General features: G+C 35.6%; 1 protein-coding gene across 1 annotated transcript in view; it reads left to right on the forward strand.

Moving 5' to 3' along the window:
• The window catches only part of syne1a (spectrin repeat containing, nuclear envelope 1a), a 151,137-nt gene that overhangs the window by 29,201 nt on the left and 98,717 nt on the right, over positions 1-23,219 (forward strand). Inside the window, 32 exon segments of the mRNA XM_051139300.1 lie at positions 764-913; positions 1,103-1,261; positions 2,274-2,438; positions 2,527-2,661; positions 2,744-2,902; positions 2,985-3,193; positions 4,493-4,565; positions 4,674-4,838; positions 5,051-5,197; positions 5,388-5,483; positions 7,398-7,538; positions 7,624-7,784; positions 7,958-8,108; positions 8,234-8,461; positions 8,561-8,659; positions 10,291-10,478; positions 10,585-10,708; positions 10,828-10,994; positions 11,251-11,404; positions 11,491-12,116; positions 13,945-14,124; positions 14,526-14,676; positions 14,772-14,936; positions 16,786-16,968; positions 17,048-17,149; positions 17,264-17,467; positions 17,836-18,043; positions 19,544-19,656; positions 19,888-20,093; positions 21,832-21,993; positions 22,127-22,400; positions 22,676-22,848. Of these exon segments, the coding sequence (XP_050995257.1) occupies positions 764-913; positions 1,103-1,261; positions 2,274-2,438; positions 2,527-2,661; positions 2,744-2,902; positions 2,985-3,193; positions 4,493-4,565; positions 4,674-4,838; positions 5,051-5,197; positions 5,388-5,483; positions 7,398-7,538; positions 7,624-7,784; positions 7,958-8,108; positions 8,234-8,461; positions 8,561-8,659; positions 10,291-10,478; positions 10,585-10,708; positions 10,828-10,994; positions 11,251-11,404; positions 11,491-12,116; positions 13,945-14,124; positions 14,526-14,676; positions 14,772-14,936; positions 16,786-16,968; positions 17,048-17,149; positions 17,264-17,467; positions 17,836-18,043; positions 19,544-19,656; positions 19,888-20,093; positions 21,832-21,993; positions 22,127-22,400; positions 22,676-22,848 (5,618 nt within the window).

A 23,219-nucleotide genomic window follows, 5' to 3' on the forward strand; every position in this document is an offset into this window, starting at 1 on the left:
GAAGGAAGAAAAGCATCATAAACACGATAAAGACATCAGGAAACAATTTGTATGGCTGCAGAACCATAAATGTTAAATGCAAGTCTTTTAGACCTTTTTATGGCACTTTTAGTTTTGGAGCTTGACAGCCTTTGGTCACCATTCACCTTTATTATATGTGACCCTGGACCACAAAACCAGTCTTAAGTAGCACAGGTATATTTGTAGCAATAGCCAAAAATGCATTGTATGGGTCAAAATTATCGATTTTTCTTTCATGCCAAAAATCATTAGCATATTAAAATAAAGATCATGTTCCATGAAGATATTTTGTAAATTTCCTATCGTAAATATATCAAAACTTAACTTAATTTTTGATTAGTAATATGCATTAATAAGAACTTTGTAACAACTTTAAAGGCAATTTTCTCAATATTTAGATTTTTTTGCACCCTCAGATTCCAGATTTTTAAACAGTTGTATTTGTATCTTGCCCAAATATAGTCCTACCCTATCAAACCAAAGCTTATTTATTCAGCTTTTAGATGATGTATAAATCTCAATTTCAAAAAATGTACCCTTATGACTGGTTTTGTGGTCCAGGGTCACATATGGAAAAGAACAGCGTGAAAATCCTGCTAAATGTCTGATTCTGTGTTCTACCAAATAAAAACAAAATCAGTTTGCAACAATATGAGTGTGAATAAATTACAGAGAATTTCGGAGAATTCTGATTTCTGATTCTAAATAAATGTTATGTGATTGTTCGTTTGTATCCTGACAGCTGAAAGAAAAGTGTCCTTTAATTCTGAGGGAGTGCCAGGCTCTATTTCCTCTGTTAGAGGAGTTAGAGACACAAATCTCAGCTTTCTACCAGACAGCGGAGCACGCTGGACACATCATCACCCAGCAACACAACCAGGAAATGTGCCAGGTCAGTGCAGACCACTGGGAGAAAAAGATTATTAGACCATGAAGAATACAGTTTGGTGAAATAGTAATGATGTGACAAATAATAAGTATCTGTCTTCTGTAATGGCACGAGAATTCAGTAGGGAAAATGTCCCTGGCTGTTTTTGTATGAACTAGAATTGATCTCTGTGTTTATTTCTGTTTTTGGCAGGAGCTACAAACTCAGCAGCAGACCTGTAAGCGCTGTGTTTGCGCTATGGAGCGCAGTTACCTGTCTGTACAGAGAGCGCTGTGCTGTGCGAAATCTCTACACAATTTTGACATGTCTCTTCTGCAGAACAGAGTGACTGAGATTCAGACCACTGCACAGGTTGGACTAAACATACAATTTTCATAAACTACCTTTTAAATGTTTGGAGTCAGTAACATTTATTTCTTTTATTCAGCACTATTAACTATGTAACTTTTTCTATTTCTATTTAAAATAAATTGAAATAGAAATTTCTATTGCAAGATATAAACTTGCAGTTGCAAGAAAAAAAAAGTCTGAATTGTATGATACAAAAAACAAGTAAAAGTAGTAAAAGATTTTATTTCACAATTCTGACTTTATTTCTAGCAATTGTGAGTTTAAATTATGCAATTCTGAGAAAAAAGTCAGACTTGTGAATTTGTATCACGCAATTCTGTGAATAAAAGTCAGAATTGTGAGATTAAAAAGTTACCTTTTTTTTTTCAGCAGCAAAAACAGGTTTCCATCGTTTTCAATGTTATTAAAAATAAAAATGTTTCTTGAGCACCAAATCAGCCTAGAATAATTTCTGAATGATTTCGTGTTTTTGACGAATTCAAAAAAAACTTTTTTTTCCTTTACAACAACATAGTGAACATGGACTTCAAAAATAAAAAAATAAAAAAATAGAGAGATAGATAACTATTAAGTACTTAAGTACTAAACTTTTTTCTCAATAAATTCTTAATTACTGCTTATAGATAATTAATAAGGTAATTGTTTCCTTTAGGTATTGGGTAGGATTAAAAATGTAGAATATGGTCTTGCAGAATATATACTTTATAAGCAGTAATAAACTGTAGACTAAACTGTAAACTATTATGCTGTAGTAATATGCATGCTAATAAGCAACTAGTTAATTGTGAGAACTAATCCCTATACTAAAGTGTTACCATGAATAAAGGACCATAAAAGTAGTGTTCAGTATATGACTCCTGTGCTGTAATCCAAATCTTCAAAAGTCATTTAAGACAATTTAAGTCATCATTCATTGAAAATCTTCACCTCTTCTGTATCTCTTTTTGGAGATTGTTTGAATTTATCTATCAACTACAGAGCTGATGGAGTAACTGTGTTCTGCTCTGATAAGGCTCTGATGCAGGAGGCGTTAGAATGGAGGCAGGTGGCAGAAACTAATGGCAACCTAATGAGAAGGTATGAAGAGTCTCGTGCTGACCTGGAGAAGGCGTTGCGCGTTGGCCAGGCCTGTTTAAAGGAAAGGGGAGACCCAGATGAGCTGTTCCGCAAACATAATGTATGTCAATAACGTCTTAATCGGCTAACCCTTCAAACATATTAAACTTGTCTTGTTCTTCTAATTATGTGTGTAATTATTTGCTCAGGAGTTCTTTGGGCGACTGGACCAGCACATTTTAAGTGCTTATTTAAAGGCGTGTGATGACCTCACTGATATCATCTCTGAGGAAGACCAACAGAGTCTGCGGGACACAGTCAGACGACTGCACAAGCAATGGAAGGTCAGTTGGAAGGTTAATGATGATGAAAATTTATACAATAAAACAGAAACGATTCATCATGATGTATTTTTTTTTTTATCAGGACATCCAGGCCGAGGCCCCATCCCATCTGCTCAGACTCCGGGTGGAAACAGAGAGGCGTTTGGTGATGGCTATACTACAGGAGTGTAGGGTAGAGTTGAAAAAGGAGGACAAGGGTCTGCTCACAGCCGGCAGTGAAAGAATGATCAAAGAACACAGGGTGAGACAGAACAGATGAACGAGAGGTCATGCAAGTTACAGTACATTTCATGAAAAATATTAATATTTATGTGTCTGTATAGGGCTTTTTCAGACAGAAAAACCCACTTTCTACTTGTGAAAAGCGACTCAAGACAATGGAGCATTTCACGCAGGATCTTCCAGAGAATGACATAGGCCATCAAATGCTGGAAGAGACCAGAGATCATATTTCAGAGATCAGGGGTTTAGTAGAACGAACACACTTGAGACTACAACAGCACTCGGATAAATGGAGAGAGTGGCATGCCAGGTGAGTTGCAAATATTACATTTTAAAATGGGACACATTACAGGATGAATTCTGGCAATGGTGCTTGGTTAATTGTAATTAAATGCAAAAAAGTATAAAAGTTTACATTTTTATTAGTGCTGTCAAATCGATTAATCGTGATTAATCACATCCATAAGTTTGTGTTTACATCATATATATGTGTACTATGTATATATTCATATACACACATATACATGTATATATTTAAGAAATATTTAGAAATATTATATGTATGATTTATGTTATATTTAAATGTAAATATATATATTGCATATATTTCTTAAACATATACATGCATGTTTGTGTATTTATATACACTTATAAATGTACACAGTACTTTTATTTTTGGATGTGATTAATCGTGATTATTCAATTTAAAATTGGAATAAAAGTTTGTTTACTTAATATGTGTATGTACTGTGTATATATTCGTATGTATATATAAATAAACACATCCATGTATATATAAGAAAAATATTTTGATTTGTTCATATTCATATTTAGATATAATTTATGTTTTATATATATATATATATATATATATTATTTTTTTTTCATAAATATGTGCTTGTATGGACACAGTACATACAGATATATTATGTATGGATTATGTATTATGTATGTATACAGATATATTATTTTTGGATGTGATTAATCACGATTAATCGTGATTATTCAATTTGATAGCCCTAATTTTATTAAATGCACTTAGCTGAAATTTAGACTGATTTTTTAACTACTTAAGCAAGGCTCTTAATTTTTATGTCTATATGTATTTTATGTGTTTAGATGTTTATATGTAATTTTTATATGCAATTATAGAATTAATTACATTAAAGGATACTCCTGAATATAGCATTTATTATTAAAATAAAATGCATTTAATGTAATTTCTATTGAAACGTGTATTTTTTTTGTAAAAAAAAAAGTGTGTCTTTTATGTATGTATTTGTATTTGTATTTTGTATGTATTTAAATATACATTTTTATTTTTAATTACTCATTTGTAATGATGTAATGATACTTATATAAAATATTTTAACTTTGATTATAATATCATATAAAATAACACTATAATTAAAATTATAATCAAGTACTTAAATGTGCTTTAGTATGTTAGTCAACATCAAAGTTGGTATTTTATTTTTCCTGCAAGTACTTTTATTTTACAAATACTTTTTTTTTCACTTCTTTCTCACAAGGGACAACATATGCTGGCAATCAGGTTGTGTGACATTTTTGGGATTTTTTTTTTTTATTGATTGTTTTTGTTCTCCAGATTCAGTGAGCTGTCTGGATGGCTTCTTTCCCAGCAGATGTCTCAGAGTGGTGCTGAAATCTCCTCTGTCCAGGTGAGCTCTACCCAGATCTGCATGCTTAATGCTCATCTGCATGTATGTGTATGCAAACCACTTTCTGCTATGTGACTTTAGATGACCTCTTTCTCCTTCCCTCTGCAGATGCAGCGTCAGGCAGTAAAAGCTCAGGGTGAAACTCTGGACTGGCTTAAAGCTCGTCTCGCTGTCCTGAAGGACATAAGTCCTGAGAGTGAGGTGCACACACAGGGAGCTGCTCTTGATAAACTCTCTCAACAGTTTTCTGCACTGCTGCTGTCTCTATCTGAGGTGAAGTGTGGTCTTCACATCTTCATGTCAATGCCAGTGTTTACTTTGACAAAAGAAAATGTTATGCAAATGTTAATATATGAATATTGGAATAAAATTCTCTGTATTTGCATATGATATCATTCTACAGGAACTTTGCGTTGTACAGATATCTATATACTGTTTATCCATGAAGATATTTTGCATAGTTAAACTCAGGATGCTTTTCTCAGGATGTTCCTGCTACAGTGGCCAGTGAAGGGAACATAAAGCCTGGAGAGGATGTGAATGATGAGGAGGTTATCCAGACACAGGAGCACAGAAGAATACTGAACGCAGAGAATGTAACAGAGGCCAAACAGCTGCTCCTCATTCACCAGGTAGAATTCATTTTGTTGACACGCATAACGCAATAGACATGATGAATCTGCTCATTGATTTTATTGCTAATCTGATTGCTGTGAATAAGTGACTCTTTGTCATGCATAATATTCCAAGGGGGAATCTCAGGATCATTTATTTTATTTTTTGTCCTTCCTTTTTCCTTTGTCGGTCTTGTCTGTCTCATAGCAAAATATGAAAACCAAACATAAAAAAGAGACAGATCTCCGTTCTCAAGGTAATTTCAATAAAGAAGACTGGACAGCTCAGGAGAAGCAGCTGCAGGTAATGCTTTCAATCAAATAATGATGTTTTAGCTTTTAGCATGTTAGCTACATACACAGGTTTCTGGTGTATACATATATATCAGTGTGCGGTAGTGTTCTCAAATAATTTTTTTATCAAATGTAAATTTATGCCCCAGTTTTGACTGGGGTTCAAGCACTTTAAGGCATTTAAGCACATATGAAAAAAGACATTATGTAGCAAGCCTTTTTTTGCAAATCCAGGTAATTTACCATATAAATATTATGTTTTGTAACATTTATGACTGTTATAGCTCCAGCTGGGTCCGAACTCCTTAAATCTTTGCATGTTTATTTAAAATCACCTGTCGCACATGTGCTCACCAGGTTTCGTGAAGTTTTGAGTTTTCCTTTAGGCTTTATAAGATTTCGGGTAAATTCAGACAGGCCCCTTTTCTAAATGACCCTGTTATAGCTTCCCAAAGGGTAAATTTCAACTTTTTTTTTTATAATTATTGCCCTAAAGAGTCCTAAAAATTGTACTGCAGTGTTTTCCAGATTAAGTGAAAAATCTAGGACTAGTTCGCAAAAGTAGGTTTTTGACATCTTCTTGATCATTTAAAAAATGATTTAATTGACAGCAGTGGTTCTAGAGGCAGAGTTGTCCGGAATGAGGAGTGCTATTGTATGATATGAATATTGCGTGTATGTGTGAAAAACCGCACAACGTACACTCGTTTACGCCCTTGAAGAATGCGATATCGAGTCGAACAAGCCTACCAAGTTAACCTAACAGGTGCTCAAAATTCGTCAACCAATAGCGCCCATGTTTTTTTGAGATACCCAAGTGTCCTTGTAAACACTTGTGGCACTTTGGACCAAGACTGTGCACACCAATTTTCATGTTAATAGGACAAATAGTTGCAGTTATAGGCATTTTTATAGCGCCACCAAGTGGCCAAGCTCTGCGATTTCTTTCCTGTGACCTCAGATTGAGCTCTTACATGTTCTTAAGTGTTCTGAGTTTGGCAGAGATATCTCGTTTCATTCAGGAGTTATAGGCATTTTACTAAAAGTGGCCCTGTCCCTTTCAAATGTTTTGGCGTCTCTTTGCGACGGTGAGTCGAAGGTTAAACTTTTTTTGATACTTATTGATACTCACTCTCCAGAGAATAGGGGACTAGTTCGCAAAAGTTTTTTCGAAAAATACGGAATACCCGAAAATTTTGCCATTTTGTCCAGAGTGAGCCAAGGATTCCAACGACATAAGACACTTGAGCCTGCGACTGAAGGTTTAAGAGTTTAGGATGGTTTAGGAGCAATTTTATAATTTTGTTCGCTGTAGTGCCCCCGTCAGGCCAACTGGGGCAAGCCTTGGTCAAATTGTAGGTAGTGTGAATACTACCACCCGTCCGAGTTTCAAGTCTCTATGACTTATGGTTTGGTCTGCGCAATCAGTTTTACTTGGAGACCACTGATATGTGACCATTCTAACGATTATAGTAAGGTTTCAGTGCTACACCCTTGAACCCCTAAGAATTTTTTTATTGATTTATAATTTAGGCAGTATTTATCACATGAACCAATCACAGCCGATCATAACCACTCATATCCAGTCATATAGTGACAAAAGGCATTGCCTCCTCTCACGTGGCTTTCTCCCATTCATTTTCAATTACCCCCCAACAAACTCACCACACACTTCTGTTAAAACTCAGTGGGCTCAGGGGAGTCGACAGAGACCCAGACTCCCTTTGTAACTTTATCTGCTGGTGTCACTGTTGGATAGTGTTTAGAAAACCAAGTGATTTAAACACGTTTTAATGTTATATTTTGTAATATTAACTTTGTTTTATTTTTGGACTATTTTGAGGAGATCACCCAAATTGGTTTCACCTCTACAACAGTTAGTGGTGAAATGGTACAGTAAAGTGTGATTCTCATTGGTCATTAGGTCACTGTGAGTGCATGGCAAGAGTTTGACGTGGAGAGAGAGGCCATCTGGCAGTTTGTGTGTCTTGTCAGTCCTGTCCTGCAGAGGGAGCTCATCTTCAGCAGCCTGGACAACCTAAAGATTGAAATGAAAAATGTTAAAGTGAGAGCATGGACAAAAAATATAGTAGTTTGTTTAATGAACATTGGGCTGCGAATAATACTCATATCTGTGTGTGTTTGTTTAGGAGCTTCATGAGCAGGGTAACATGTTTGCTGTAAGAGCTGAGTCCCTGGTGAAGAAGGCAGCAGATATTAAACTTGGTCCTCAGAATCAGTCTTTACTACAAGATCAGGCCCAGTCCACAAAAGAGAGACTGCAGAAGACACAGGCCAGCCTCAGGAAAATGTAAGAAAGTCGAAATGTCTGTATACATGTACTGTTACATTCAGTTAGCATTTTTAGGTACATTCTTTAAAAGTTTATTATTTCTGCACTTGGTTATCTTTTTAAATGTATGCTAAAGTCTACTACTTTTTTCACAAGTGGTGTTCTTTTCCTGTTTGTCTCTTTTCCAATAGAATGTCAGATCAGGAGATGATACACAGATGGTGGCAAGGTTTCAGCCATGAGTCTGAGGCTTTCTTCTCTTGGGTCTGTGATAGTAAGAAAGAGCTTGAAGCTTTTAGCAGAACCTCTGCCAACCTGGATGAGCAGATGCACACTGTGGAGGTAATGGTTGTTGTAAACCTGGATCAGAAGTCTGTAACTTAATAAACATAACCAAATTAACCAGACAACATGATGGGTTTCATTTAGCACTCGGTGAATGATGACTCCTCGTTGTTTTCGCTTAGATGCTGAAGGACGACTTGGAGGAGAAGATGGGCGTCTTCAGCCGCCTGGAGACAGAGTTTCAGACTTTAATTCATTTTGTCACACCGAATGAGGCAGGCCGAATTAAAGCACGTCTGATGCAGATTGGGAGATACCGGGAAGAGTTTAAGAACAGCGTGGAGCAACGAGAAGCAGAGCTTCAGTCTAGTTTGAAAAATACAAAACAATTCATCCAAGATCTCAATGAGGTGACACTACATATAGTACATGGCTCTATCTGCTCATTCAATCTGATGTTATTTAAGCCAGTTTAGATGTGTGCTACTCAATGTTTTTGTGCATCTTAGGTGGAAGTTTTCCTGAAAGGACTACTGGAAAAACTGAACGTACCAGTTACTTCCTGTACATCAGCATCAATGACATATAAAACTCTCCATGAACATATGGTTAGTATTACATTTGTTTGGGAACTGACAACTTAAAGACCTAAATAAAACATTTCCAAACAATATATTGTATAATTTTGACCAGGGCCGTCAAAATCAAATTTGGGGCCGCTAACCAAGAGCTTCAACAAATGCCATTATTTATACAGTCAGTGCAATCTAAATTTTATTTTTATTACTATTTTATTTAATTCTTTAAATGGAAAATAACTAAAATATACAATACCAATCAAATGTTTTTGAAAAGTAAGATATTTAATGTTTTTAAAGAAGTCTATTCTAATAACCAAGCCTGCATTTATTTGATTCAAAGTACAGCAAATGCAGTACATTTTGGAAATATTTTTACTATTTAAAATAACTGTTTTCTATTTGAATACGTTTAAAACTTTAATTTATTTCTGTGATCAAAGCAAAAATTTCAGCATCATTACTTCAGTCTTCAATGTCACATGATCATTCAGAGATTGTTTTAATATGCTGATTTGCTGTTCAAGAAGCTATATGATTATTATTATTATTATTATTATTATTTAAAACTGTTGAGAAAATTCTTTTTTAGGATTCAGCATTTATATGAAATAAAATGCTTTTGTAATATCATACACTATTTTGTTCAAAAGATTGGAGTTAGTATATATATATATATATATATATATATATATATATATATATATTTATTTATTTTTTTTTTTTTTTTTTTTTTTGAGGGGGGGGGAAGAAATTATAGAAATTAATATTTTTATTTAGCAAGGATGTTTTACATTGATCAAAAGTGATGATATAAACATTTATAATGTTACAAAAGGTTTCTATTTAAAAAAATGCTGTTTTTCTGAACTTTTTATTCATCAAAGAAACCTCCAAAAATTCTGCTCAGCTGTTTTCAACATAATAGTAATAGTATATGTTTTTGAGCAGCAAATCAGAATATTAGAATGCTTTCGGAAGGATCATGTAACTGGAGTAATGATGCTAAAAAGTCAGCTTTGAAATCACAGGAATAAATTACATTTTAAAATATATTCAAGTAAAAAATTGTTGTTTTAAATAGTAAAAATATTTCAAAACGTTACTGTTTTTGCTGTACTTTGGATCAAATAAATGCAGGCTTGGTGAGTAGAAGAGACTTCTCTAAAAACATTAAAAATTTTACTGCTCATAAACGTTTGACTAGTAGTATATAACAATCAGTTCACATATACAGTAATATATTTGTGAATATCACATTTTTTAAGTCAGAAAAATTAAGGATTAGTTGTGGCATGTGTTTTTTGCTGTCTCCTAGGATACAGCTTCAGATCATTTTTGTGTTTTGGGATATAATAAGCCATGTGGAAAAACTATATTGACTGCTGTTTAATAATCCTTGAGAGAGTAACAAACACCAAACCAGAATGCAGCAAGTAAAAATCAATTTGCAGACTGGATTAAAGGATAAACTATTTATACTTGAAGGGCTGTATGTAATAATCCCCATATTTGGCCTGTGGGCCATTAGTATGTGACCCCTATTCAAGACCATATACACTTATAACTGCTTCCTTTAAAAAATATGTTTATTTAAGGGCGTTTGAGTCTGCTAGAGTAACATTTCTGTGTGACACAAATTGTGTTTCCTTCAAACTCAGGATGTAGTGCAGCGTCTACAGCAGCTGGGGCCCAGGCTGATATCTCTGAGTCTGGGCTGGAGGAGGCTGTCTGATGGCGGACGGCTGGAGAAAGCTGTGGCTGACCTTCAGCAAGCTCACAAATTACATACCCAGCAAGCCACTGAAAAACAATCAAAACTGGAGAACCTTTTGACTCTATGGCAAAGGCATGTGTTTGAATGTATTCGTTCTGTGGTGTGTGTTGAAAGAGGTCTTTGTTACACAAATTAAAAACTGTAATGTAAAACAATGTTTTGACTCTTTGGTTTTTAGATATGAGAGAGATCTCTCGCTTTTGCAGTCCTGGTTGAACAGATGCGAATCTCTATGCAGTTCAGATTCTCCATACCTGACCACAGACAATGTGAAGCTACAGAGCCAGCTTCAGATGCTACAGGTGAAGTCAGAGGGCATTTTAGCAACCCTTGGTCCTTTTTTTAAAAAGTCCTGTTGTGTAAAAATGTGGAACTCTATGTCTTTAATGGCTAATAACCCATTTTTTTTATGATGTACCAGGACATGCAGTCAGAAGTTCCCTCTCAGGAGTCTTTGTTGGAAAGTTTGGAGACCCGTGCAGAGTCTCTGTACTCTTCGGCCTCAGAGGAAAGGATCGCAGAGCTTAGAGATCTTCACTGTAACCTGGAGGAGAGGTGGTGTTCTCTCAGTACCAATATACCACTCAGGTACTAATAACATCATTAATTAGATTTTTTTGGCTTTTTAGACATTTTCTTTTGCCTTTTACATGGGAGCATATGCAAAATCTGTCCATAATGAGAACATTTCCCATTAGGACCTACCTCTGACTAGCATTTGCAAGTAGTAAATCATGGTTCAAGGTTCAAAAGGCATTTATTTAATCAAAAATTCTTTGTAAAATACAGTAAGTTTCTCGCTGCATGTTTCATTTGCATTATCAAATATTCCTTTCCATTTCAGGATTCAGGAACTTCAGTCTCATCTTTCTAAGATTGAGCAGTTCAGTCAGGTCTCGCTTGCTCTGACTCAGTGGAGTGAGAACTTCCTCAGGCACATTCAAAGCACTTGCAAAGTGAGCATTACTGATCTACAATCTGCTGATTCCAAAACCAAGGTACATTATGTCTTACAGTATATCATTCAATCATCATTGTCTAAGTGGAAAATATATATAAATATCTGTTCTCCAATGGTTTAAAGGAGGACAAGATGTCCCTTCAGACCCAGAGAAAGGCACTGGAGGCCTTACAGCCACATCTAGATGCCCTCAGCACATCTTTAGCCCCAAAAGATCTCCAGAACCTCCAGACCAGAAAGGAAGACTGCCTTCAACTCTTCAGTGAAGCTCAGAGTTTAGTAGAACATCGAGATGAAGCTTTACTCAAACTTAAAGACTTCTGTGAGACGTACAATAAAGCCAGAACCTCTCTACAGATGTTCCAAGATGCTGTTGAAGGAAGAGGGAGCTGGGATGACTCCAAAGTCAAGGAGATAAATCAGGAACTCGTGGACCTCGGCAAGGAGTTAGCATGTCTGGAGGTGCAGGCCATTAGCCTGGATATCATCCTGAACAAAGCACATTTTCATTTACAGGGAGCAGAGGAAGAAAGAACATCCTGCAGAGGGTTAGTGGATGATGTTGCGTTGAGTGTGCAGGTGCTTCAGAGAAGCATCGGGACAAAGCAGAGTGAGGCCGAGGCACTGGTGACCATGTGGAGTTCCTTTAGGGGACGGAAGGAGCTGCTGCTTGGGAGTCTGGCAAAGCTGGAGGACAGAGCCAGTATACCGTGGCCTACAGAAGCAAGCACGCATGCCTTTCAACAGAGGTACAGGCACTTATGTTTTCTCTGCTATTACTGTATTTAAAGCCTTTTTACCAGTTCTGGCGTGGCTGGTATTTAGTATCTCGTATTAAAATCTATTCTGAGTATGGACAATGCTACATACATAAATAGAGGTGTAAAAAAGGTTCAAAATGTTTCTGAGTCTGTGCTGATAGCCTTGTGGGGAGCACGCTGACATATGGCGCAGTTGCGCTTAGGGTGTCCCAAGTTGGAGTCCTGCCTCGTGGATCTTTCCGGATCCCGTCCCTCTCTCTCCCACTCCCTTCCTGTCAGATCTCCACTGTCTTCTCAAGAAAAATGCAAAAACAACAACAAAAAAATGTTTTAGTGATAATAGAAAATCATGTGCATCATGTCCACATTGCATTTGCAAAACAAAGCGAACAGCAAAGCATCAGAAAAAGACCTTGACCAGAATAAACACTTAAATGTCAGTTAAAATTTATAATGTATATTTAGGATAATTTCTAAAATATACTACCAGTCAAAAGATTTTTAATGTTTTTTTAAAGTCTCTTCTGCTCACCAAGCCTGCATTTATTTGATCCAAAGTACAGTAAAAATGGTAAAATGTTGAAATATTTTTACTAGTTAAGCTAACTTTTTTCTATTTGACTATATTTTAGCATTTTAGCAATTTTAGTGTCACATAAAATTATTCTAATATGCTGATTTGCTGTTCATGAAACATTTATTACTATTATTCTTATTATCAATATTTAAAACAGTTGAGTAAATTTCCAAAGATCAACATTTATCTGAAATAAAATGCTTTTGTAACATATACATTATGCCATGTATAAGCTTGGAGTCAGTATATTATTTTGTAACATTTCTAACGTTACAGAAGATTTCTATTTCAGATAAATGCTGTTCTTCTGAACTTTCTATCCATCAAAGAAACCTGAAAAAGTTCTAATCAGCTGTTTTCAACATAATAATACATGTTTTTTGAGCAGCAAATCAGAATATTAGAATGATTTCTGAGGGATCATGTGACTGGAGTAGTGATGCTAAAATTCAGCTTTAAAATCAATGAAATAAATTACATTTTTAAATATATTAAAATTGCAAACAGTTATTTTAAATAGTAAAATTATTTCAAAACTGTACTGTTTTTGCTGTATGTTGGATCAAATAAATACAGGCTTGGTGAGCAGAAAAGACTTCTTTAAAAAATATTAAAAATCTTATAAAATTTTTGACTGGTGTATATTAAATTTGAACTGACTGTTTTTAGCGAATTGTAAATATATAAAAGATAATAATGCTGTGCAATTACATTTTTTTCTATTATTTATGGATAACATGTATATATATATAATAATATAAAATTATATTTTTAATTTTAGTTACAGTTTTAGTAATTTTGTTGTGTACTTGTCAATTTTAGTAGTTTTTTATATTCTTATGTCTATATAGGTTTTATTAAAATTTGTTTCAGTTTCAGTAAAATTACTGAAAAGTTTCAGTAATTTTAATACATAAAGTTAACTAAATTAAAATGAGAATAATTTTGTTTCTACTAATGAAAAAGTATTTTATGATTTTAATAAAAAAAAAAAGCTATAACAACCCTGGTGTGAATGAATAAATGAATGAATGGATAATAATTTATTATTTAATTTATATATTTCATATCATGTATATTCAGAAATATTCATATACTATGTACAGTAAAGCGTGCTTTTCTGTTAAAAGTTGCTTCTGTAAAATTGTTGTGCATTCTTTACATGCTCAATATGTGGAAGTTATGTAATTTTACTGTTTGTGCTATGCTGTTTTAATAATTTTCTGTGTTTTTATTCAGGTTGTGGTTGCTGAAGCAGTTGGAGGAAGAGCTCCAGGCACTACAGCACAGTCAGCTTTGGTTGGGAGAAAGAGGTGAACAACTGGCCCACAGAGACTCTGAGCTGGCAGGAGAAGCCCAACGGGACGTAGCCTTGGTCCAGTCCACCTGGGAGAGGATTCGGGCAATTATTGTGGAGGAGTGAGTATTTCGCTATCCAAGCCTTATACGCTAAGTTTCCATTGAAACTTAGTATGTTTGGATAGATGAATGCTTTGTCAAATTGAACTTGAAATGGATGACTTATGGGAGGGAAAGACTTGGACTGGGCCGGTGGGTTGATGGATGGGTGTTTTGACAGGTTGTGACTGTTGCCATGTTTAAATGCAATTTAAATGTGGTTTATTGTGTGTGCGATGTTTGATGGATATGTGGGTGAATCTCTAAATAGATTATCCTTTGGATTAAAGAAACTGAAGAAAGGGGAGAGTGTTTTGAGCTATTGCCAAGACTGCAGTGCGTGTTTGCATAGCTCTGTTGATGTTTCCCTCACTTCGTGCCTAAAATCTGAGACTCTGCTGCTTGTGTTTGTCCCCGTACAGCCATGACCTTTGTACAAACCTGCTGGAGCTCTGTAGGGAGTATCAGACCCTGAGAACCAGGATCAGCACGGTCATAGAGAGAGCTCATGCCATCACAGTTGCCCAGTCGGACCCACACAACCCTGAGGATGTCCGCAGAGCTCTGTCACGGGTTAGTGCCTCAGTGTGTGTGTGCCACCTATTAAACAACAGATTTAGATTGTGATAACAAGCACACAGGTAATAAGGTTATCTCTGTTTGCTCAGCTTGAAGCGGTGAGGCCTGAGTTGGCGGCCACTAAGGAGGACCTGAATAAGCTCATTGGTTCAGGCAAACACCTGACCGGTGTGTTGAAGAAGCTTCCAGAGGAAAGCATTCAGATTGAAAATGTCACAACAGAGATGGATGCCGTTGTTGATCAGTGGCTGGATGTGAGTGCATTTAATGGTTTTCATCAGACATCATATGAAATAATTTGAGGCAGCGATGTATCAAATCAGGGGAAGCATTTCCTATCATCAAATATGAAAATATGCTCATCTGAAATCTTGAATTGGTCATTAAGAATGATTGTAACAAGTTAATGAGAATAGGCACTCAGTGCCTCAGTGTGCTGTGGAATCTAGTTAAATATTTTTTTTTTTTTTTTTTTATCTTAATTTATGTTTTATGACCATTTATTGGTTGTCATACAGTTACTGTCTTTTTTATGTTGGTCAGAATTTCAGTATCAGTGCATCCTTTATTCTTTATATTTATCATTTATTTATCATTTTTATTATACAAGTAAAAAAGATGATGAAAAAAAGAACGAACAAAAGAAAACGAAAGAAAGAAAGAAAGAAAGAAAGAAAGAAAGAAAGGTAAAGCGCTGAAATACACAAATGTATTTATAAACATGATACAAAAAATAAATAAACAAACAAAAAACTTTTTCAGATAAAAGGGAGGTATTTATAGAAAGAAAGAAAGAAAGAAAAAAACGGTGAACCATAAAATTTGAAATTATAAACATGATACAAAAAACAAATAAATAAACAAAAAACAAATGGCAGTTCAGATAAAAGGGAGATATTTATGGAAGGAAAGAAGAAGTAAGAAAGAAAGAAAGAAAGAAAAAGAAAGAAAGATGAAACACTGAAATGTACGGTTTTTGTTTATAAACAAATTAACAACTTAATAGACAAAAAAAGCAAAAAACAGTTCAGATGTTCAGATGTTTATAGACAGAAAGACAAAGGTATTTATGGAATGAACGAATGAACAAACAAAAGAAAGAAAGAAAGGTAAAGCACTAAAATGTACAAATGTATTTATAAACATGATACAAAAATAAATAAATAAATAAACAAAAAATAAGTTACCATTTCAGATAAAAGGGAGATATTTATGGAAAGAAAGAAAAAAGAGAGAAAGAAAGAAAGGTGAAGCCCTGAAAGGTACGAACAGTTATAAACATGATACAAAAAGTAAATAAACATAACAGTTCAGATAAAAGAGAGGTATTTGTGGAAAGAAAGAAAGAAAGAAAGACAGAAAGAAAGAAAGAAAAAGAAAGAAAGAAAGAAAGAAAGAAAGAAAGAAAGAAAGAAAGAAAGAAAGAAATGGAAAGGTGAACCATAAAATTTGAAATTATAAACATAATACAAAAAACAAATAAATAAACAAAAAAACAAATGATAGTTCAGATGAAAAGAAGGTATTTATGGAAAGAAAGAAAGAAAGAAAGAGAAAGAAAGAAAGAAAGAAAAAAGAGGTGAGCCATAACATTTGAAATTATAAACATGATACAAAAAACAAATAAACAAAAAAACAAATGCAGATAAAAGGAAGGTATTTATGGAAGGAAGGAAGGAAAGAAAGAAAGAAAGAAAGAAAGAAAGAAAGAAAGAAAGAAAGAAAGAACAAAGAAAGAAAGAATAAAAGAACGAAAGAAAGATAAAGCACTGAAATGTACAAACGTATTTATAAACATGATACAAAAAAAGAAATGAATAAATAAAAAAGTTACCATTTCAAATTAAAGGGAGGCATTTATGTAAAAAAAAAGAAAGAAACAAAAAGAAAGAAAGAAAGAAAGAAAGAAAGAAAAATACACTGAAATGTACAAACATAGATAAAGTAGTACACTAAGTACAAACAAAATTCTATACATATATTGCTCGAATGTTGATGTAGAAGTGAAATATTTTCATCGCATTAATTCTGCTGGTGAAATGAGTGTGTTTACACCATGTTGTGTACATGATGCACTTATGGCCAGTGGTCATTCTTGTGCAGATCTCTGAGAAGATGGATGCAGAAATCAGTCTTTACACTCGCTCTCTTGAGCTGTGGAATGACATTAATAAAATGGCCAATGAGATTGAGTGTTGGAGTGCCATCTCTGCCAGTGAGCTCAGTGAGGGAGCTGCCAGTCTGCTCTCCACTCATGACATGGAAGAACGCCTCTCTGAGTTCAAGGTGAGATCTATTTAGCCAAAACGAATTAAACCTTGTAAAAGATAACGTAACATGACAAAATACCAATCTGTTTGTACAGCTGGAGTTGGATAATAAAGAAGATGAACTGAAGACCTTGCAGGCAAAGATGACACATCTACAAGAACTGATGAAAACCCAGCACATACACACTGAACTGGAGGTAATCATCAGCAGTGGTTGTGACATGTTGTGATGCATGACTTTTCATCATCTAGCATGTAATGAAAATAAAAACACCAATGGTAAAACTACCACGTGTTCTTGCTCTTTTGAGGTGATGGCTGCAGATCTGAGGAAGCAGATTTCCCATGCTGCAGAGGTGTATGAACAGACCAAAGGCATGTATAAAGACTTCAACTCCCAGAGGCAGCAGCTTCAAGACCTAATTTCCCAGATTTCAGAGCAGCTGAAGACCTCAGAGGATTTGCTATCAGAGTTTTCAACATCCTCTGACCCAGAGAATTTTGTTAAGATCAAGGTTAGTGAATTGACTGAATTTTATTTAAATACAGAGGCAGAATTTGGTCACGTAGGCTAAGCAAGTGTACATGCAATACAAGCTAAATATTATGATTAAATCGCCAGTGGTTTATCCAACTCACTAGTTCATTTCAAGTAGGAGTCTTCAAAGGTCCTTATTACCATTTAAAGGGGACATATGAAAACAGTGTGTTTTTAAATATGATATAATAAACTATCTATGTGGTATTTTGAGCTGAAACTTCACAGACACATTCTGGGGACACCTGAGACTTATATTATCTTATGTAAAAAGGGGCATAATAGGTCTCCTTTATCATTTAACTAAAAAAAATCCACTATGTATTTTTCTCCCTGTTCTGTTAGGAGGTTGAGAGGTCACAGAAACAGTTAGAGGTGAGTCTGGATGTAGCAAGTGAGTCTCTCAGAGCACTGTGTAGAACGTACCCGACTCAGCACCTGACCCTGCTGGGTGATGCTGTCTCACACCTGGTCAAGAGGAATGAGGAAATGACACAACGCCGCAGCCAGATCCTGGGGGCTCTTCAGGACGCTCTACTGCAGCGCTTTAATGGTGAGTGTGACAGTAAATAAAAATAAATGAATGAATAGTAATAGATTTTATTTTTTTTATTAATGATAAAATGTACACTACCATTTAAAGGTTTGATTAAAAAAAAGTTTTAATGTTGTTGAATATAATTACAATTTAAAAAGATAGTTCACCCAAAATTGAATATTCTGTTATTAATTACTTACCCTCATGTCGTTCTAAACCTGTAATAAGACCTTCGTTCATCTTTGGAAAACAAATTAAGATATTTCTGATGAAATCCGAGAGCTTTCTGAACCTGCATAGACAGCAACACAACTGATACATTCAAGGCCCAGAATGGTAGTAAGGACATTGTTAAAATAGTCAATGAGACATCAGTGGTTCAACCGTAATGTTATGAAGCTATGAGAATACTTTTTGTGCGCAAAGAAAACAAAAATAACAACTTTATTCAACAATTTCTATTCCGTGTGAGTCTTCGACATGCACAGAAGGTATTCTCATAGCTTCATAAAATTAAGGTTGAAACACTGATGTCACATTGATGCATGTCTTTGTAATATGCTGATTTGTTGCTTAGCAAATGCTCTGTTGTTATTAATGTGGAAAATATTAAGCACAAAAATGGACCACAAAACCAGGTGTAAGGGTCTTTTTTTTAATTGAGATTTATACATCATCTGAAAGCAGAATAAATATGCTTTTCTTTGATGTATGGTTTGTTAGACAATATTTGCCCGAGATACAACTATTCGAAAATCTGTGGTCTGAGGGTGCAAAAAAATGAAAATATATTGTCCAAATGAAGATCTTAGCAATGCATATAACTAATTAAAAATTAAGTTTTGATATATTTAACGTAGGAACTTTACGGAATGTCTTCATAGAACATGATCTTTACTTAATATCCTAATGATTTTTGGCATAAAAGAAAAATCAATAATTTTAAACCAAACTATGTATTGTTGGCTATTGCTACAAATATACCCATAATACTTATGACTGGTTTTGTGGTCCATGGTAACAACTGACAATTAAAAAGAACAACATTTACAGTATTTACTGTCAGTTCCGATCAATTTAGTGTGTCACTGATGAATAAAAGTTAATTTTTTAATTAATTAATTTGAAAAAAATATATTACTGACCCCAAACTTTTAAACAATAGTATGCGTGTCTGTTATAACTAAGACTATAGATGGGATTTTAAAGCCATGTACCATAAAATTGGCTCATGAATAGTTTATAATCTATATTTTATTTATTTATGTTTGATTAAAATAATTCCGCACGGCACTTCCTAAACACATGCCTGCCACACACCTGTGTCTCAGATGCTGCCTCTCCCACTGACATTACGACTGCTCCCGGTGGAATTGGTTGAGGCTGGTTACTAAGACAACAGAGAGCTGTTCCATCCATACACACCTACACAGTCCATCTGTCCGCGTGCAGCAACAGCTCACATATACTTGTTCTTATGGACTGTCATTTTCTTTCTGTCTTTCCTTCTGCTAGAGAAAGCACATGCTTTTCACAGTTGGCTGTCTGAGTTGAGGGCTGGAATTGAAGACTGCTTTCAGCAAACAGGAGATGCGGTTGCTATTTCAGCCAAGCAACAAAAGCTCAAGGTAGCATCATACAGCAAATGACTCATGCATGTAATAAAACATTGCATCAGAACAAAGCAATAAGCCAACTACCAATCAGTAGTGAAACAATGACGGAGCATTGCAGACCTCCAACTAATAGGGTATTATTCCGGATTTAAAATTTGGGATTAGGAGCCATTTAACATTATTAATAACAATGGTTCATTCTGTCCCCTGTGTAATGGGATTCATTTATCCCCTCATTTTTAGACTGCAGTAGGGGAAGTCATGGAGGGTGAGGAGCGCTTGGCCCGGATTTGTGAGGATGGAGAGAGACTCCTCTTGCACCTCACCAAATGTGGGACTGGAAGCATACAGGAGCAACTGGACTCTTGTCAATATGCCTTGGATTCATTCGTTATGGAATGCCGACAGCGCATACGCACCCTGGAAGAAAGTGCCAACCTATTAAACGGGTAAGTTGTGATTGCTGAGCCTATGATCTAACCTCAGACACTTGAAATAAAACTTTATTAACATTATATCTTAGGGTTAGGTTTTTTTTTTTTTTTTTTGCTTCAAGGCCCCCTTTATCTGAGACAATATTCAAAGAATCTCCTAATTAACCTACTTCTGTTGTAATAAAAATCATTAAACTCAAAAATATGTAACTGTAAATGTAAATATGTAAACTTAAAAGCATAGCGCTTGAAACCCTATTGTAATTGTTTGAATGGTCACGAATCAGCGATCTCCACATAGAACTGATTGTGCAGACCAAACCGTAAGCCGTGCAGACTTGAAACTTGGACCAAGGCTCACCCCAATCGACCTGACGGGGGCGCTACAGCGAACAAAAGTACGAAATCACTCATAACCCCTAAACAGTCAGTAGCAGGCTCAAGTGTCTTACGTCGTTGGAATCCTTGGCTAACAGCAGACAAAACGCATGCCTCAGATTTGATTGCGATCCGTACGATACTGAGTATCAATAATTATCAAAAACAAAAGTTTAACTTTTAACTCACTGTTGCAAAGGGGCACGGCCACTTTCAGTAAAAAAAACTCCTGCATGGAATGAGATTTTGATGTATTTTGAGCACCTGTTAGACAAGGTTAACGGAGGCCAATTGGAATGAAACTTGGTGGGCCTGTTCGAGTCACAGCCCCAAAGGTCTGAGAGTAATTTGAAAGAAATAAACCACTGGGGGGCAATATTTCATTTTTCAGGAGCGTAACCTGTTGTGCGTTGCGTGCATTTTCCGCACATACACACAATATTCGTATCATATGATAGAACTCCTCATTCTGGACAACCTCTAAAGCCACTGCTGTTAATCAAATTGTTTCTTAAATTATTGAGAAGATGTAAAACCCTACTTTTGTGAACTAGTCCTAGGTTTTTCGCTCAATCTGGAAAAAGCCACTACAATACAATTGTCTGGACTCTCAAGGACAATAATTATCAAAAAATGTTGAAATTTACCCTTTGTGAAGCTGTAACGGGGTTGTTTAGAAAAGGGGCCTATCCAAATTTACCCCAAATTGTATAAAGCCTAAAGGAAAACTCAGAACTTCACAAAACCTGAGCACATGCGGCAGGTAATTCTAAACAAGCACGCAAAGTTTTAGGGGATCGGATCACAGCTGGTGCTATAACAGTCATAACTGTAAAAAAACTAATATTTCTATGATAAATTACCTGGATTTGCCAAAAATGCTTTTTTAAAGCATGTGGTTACAAGCTTGCTAAATAATGTCTGGTCCCACTAAAAATCCACACATTTTGTGATCTAGAACAGTGAGTTTTGAAGTAATGATATTTTCTGTTTTGTATTTTCTGTTTTTAAATGTAAACTTACAAGCTAGTTTTGTACCACTCCTTATCCTCTTTATTTATTTATTTATTTATTTTTGCAAGTTTAAGACTTATTGGTCCCCCCTTGTTGAGAACCACTTTTTTTTTTTAGAGTAAATGCATAGACTTATGATGGGAACATGAAAATGTACTACACAGTAGGAATGATCCTATTATATGACATTATGATATTTACAGTTTGCAACTGGGTTGGCGTTTTCACAATACCATAGCCTATAATGTGGTATAATGACCCATTTAACCATCCATGTACTGCACTATGAATTGAAATTAAACCAGATGTGTCAGATTTTATACTGTTTTAAGTTATATCCAGTGTATTTCATCTTATTAAGGTATGAAACACGTGTAGTGGAGCTGAGCGACTGGCTGCAACAGCTGGAGGTAAGACTGAAGACAGATGCTCCTCTGTGGGGTGAGAGTCAGTCTGCAGCCCCCGACTGCTCAGAAGAGCTAAGAAAAATGGAGGAAATCCACAGAGAGCTGCAGATGAGGAGGTACATATGGACAGTCTGTGTGCATGTTTATGAGGCAGTATGTTTGCGAGAATGTTCCAGATATAAGAAATTGCTTTTTTTGTAGCCATCCATCATGAATAAATCTGAGCTGGCTTTATCTTTTCTTTCACAGGGCATCTCTTGAACGTCTGTGTCAGTCCTCTCTCACCATAACAGAGGGAGGATCTAGATCAGAGAATGGTGTGGCAGAAGAGTTGCTTTCAAACCACGAGGCTTTGCTTCAGGAGGCCAGGAGTCGACTCCGCAGTCTGCAGGAGTACCAGGCATTTGAGGAAGCACTAAAGGCGGTGGAAACCTGGCTGAAGGATGTTGAGAGAAAGTTAGATAAACTGGAGAACACGGAGGGGAATAAAAAGGAGGTGGAAGAGAAACTTGAGCGAGCACAGGTACATGCAGGAAAATTGTAGGAAACAGCAACTGGAAAAATCCACATCATTGTTGTACAAAGTCATAAATATTTAATGTAAAATAAGCTGTATTTTTCTACCTCTCCGTACTCTTTATTTTTGGCCATTTTTGTCTTGTCATTCATGAAATATGGTTTACATGTAACACTCAACTGACGTTTCCCCAATACTGTTTAAGGGGAAGTAATATTTTTAGAAAGGCTGGTCTGTATCTGTACAGTAGCTGTAGCTTGTTTTTGTTTCCTCTCATCCAGGATATCCTGCTTATGAAGGGAGAGGGCGAGGTAAAGCTCAACATGGCGGCCGGGAAGGCAGAGCTGGTCATCAAGAGCAGTGGAGAAGTGGAACAAGGAGTGATTTGCTCTAAGCTTCAGGAGGCTGAAGACGCATGGGCGGCACTGCTTTTGAGAGCTATGAGTTGCCACAGGTAACCTGTTGACTTTAACGAACTGAGGGATTTGGTTTTAAAAGCTTAACTTGTTAAATGACCATCATTGCAGAAGTTTAGGTCAATTGATAGTACTAGTAAACCAGGACGATGGAAACATCAATAGTGATATAATTCCCAAGGCCATTAAGGTGTTTTGGGTCAAGAGTGATAAGAGTGGGAGCATAGTGGTTTGTTTTTAAATTGGTAAGTGTACTTGACTGCAGGTGCCAGGCACCTGGGCTTTTATTCAGTTAAACTCATCATCACTATGGTAACCAAGTTATTATCTGGCTCTATCAGTTTCAATTAACACCAAGGGTGTAATGATGGAGCTGTTTTTTCTAATTATCTGCTAGATAAATTGGTCA

The sequence above is a fragment of the Labeo rohita genome, chromosome 20 (genome assembly GCF_022985175.1).
Source record: "Labeo rohita strain BAU-BD-2019 chromosome 20, IGBB_LRoh.1.0, whole genome shotgun sequence".
NCBI lineage: Eukaryota > Metazoa > Chordata > Actinopteri > Cypriniformes > Cyprinidae > Labeo > Labeo rohita.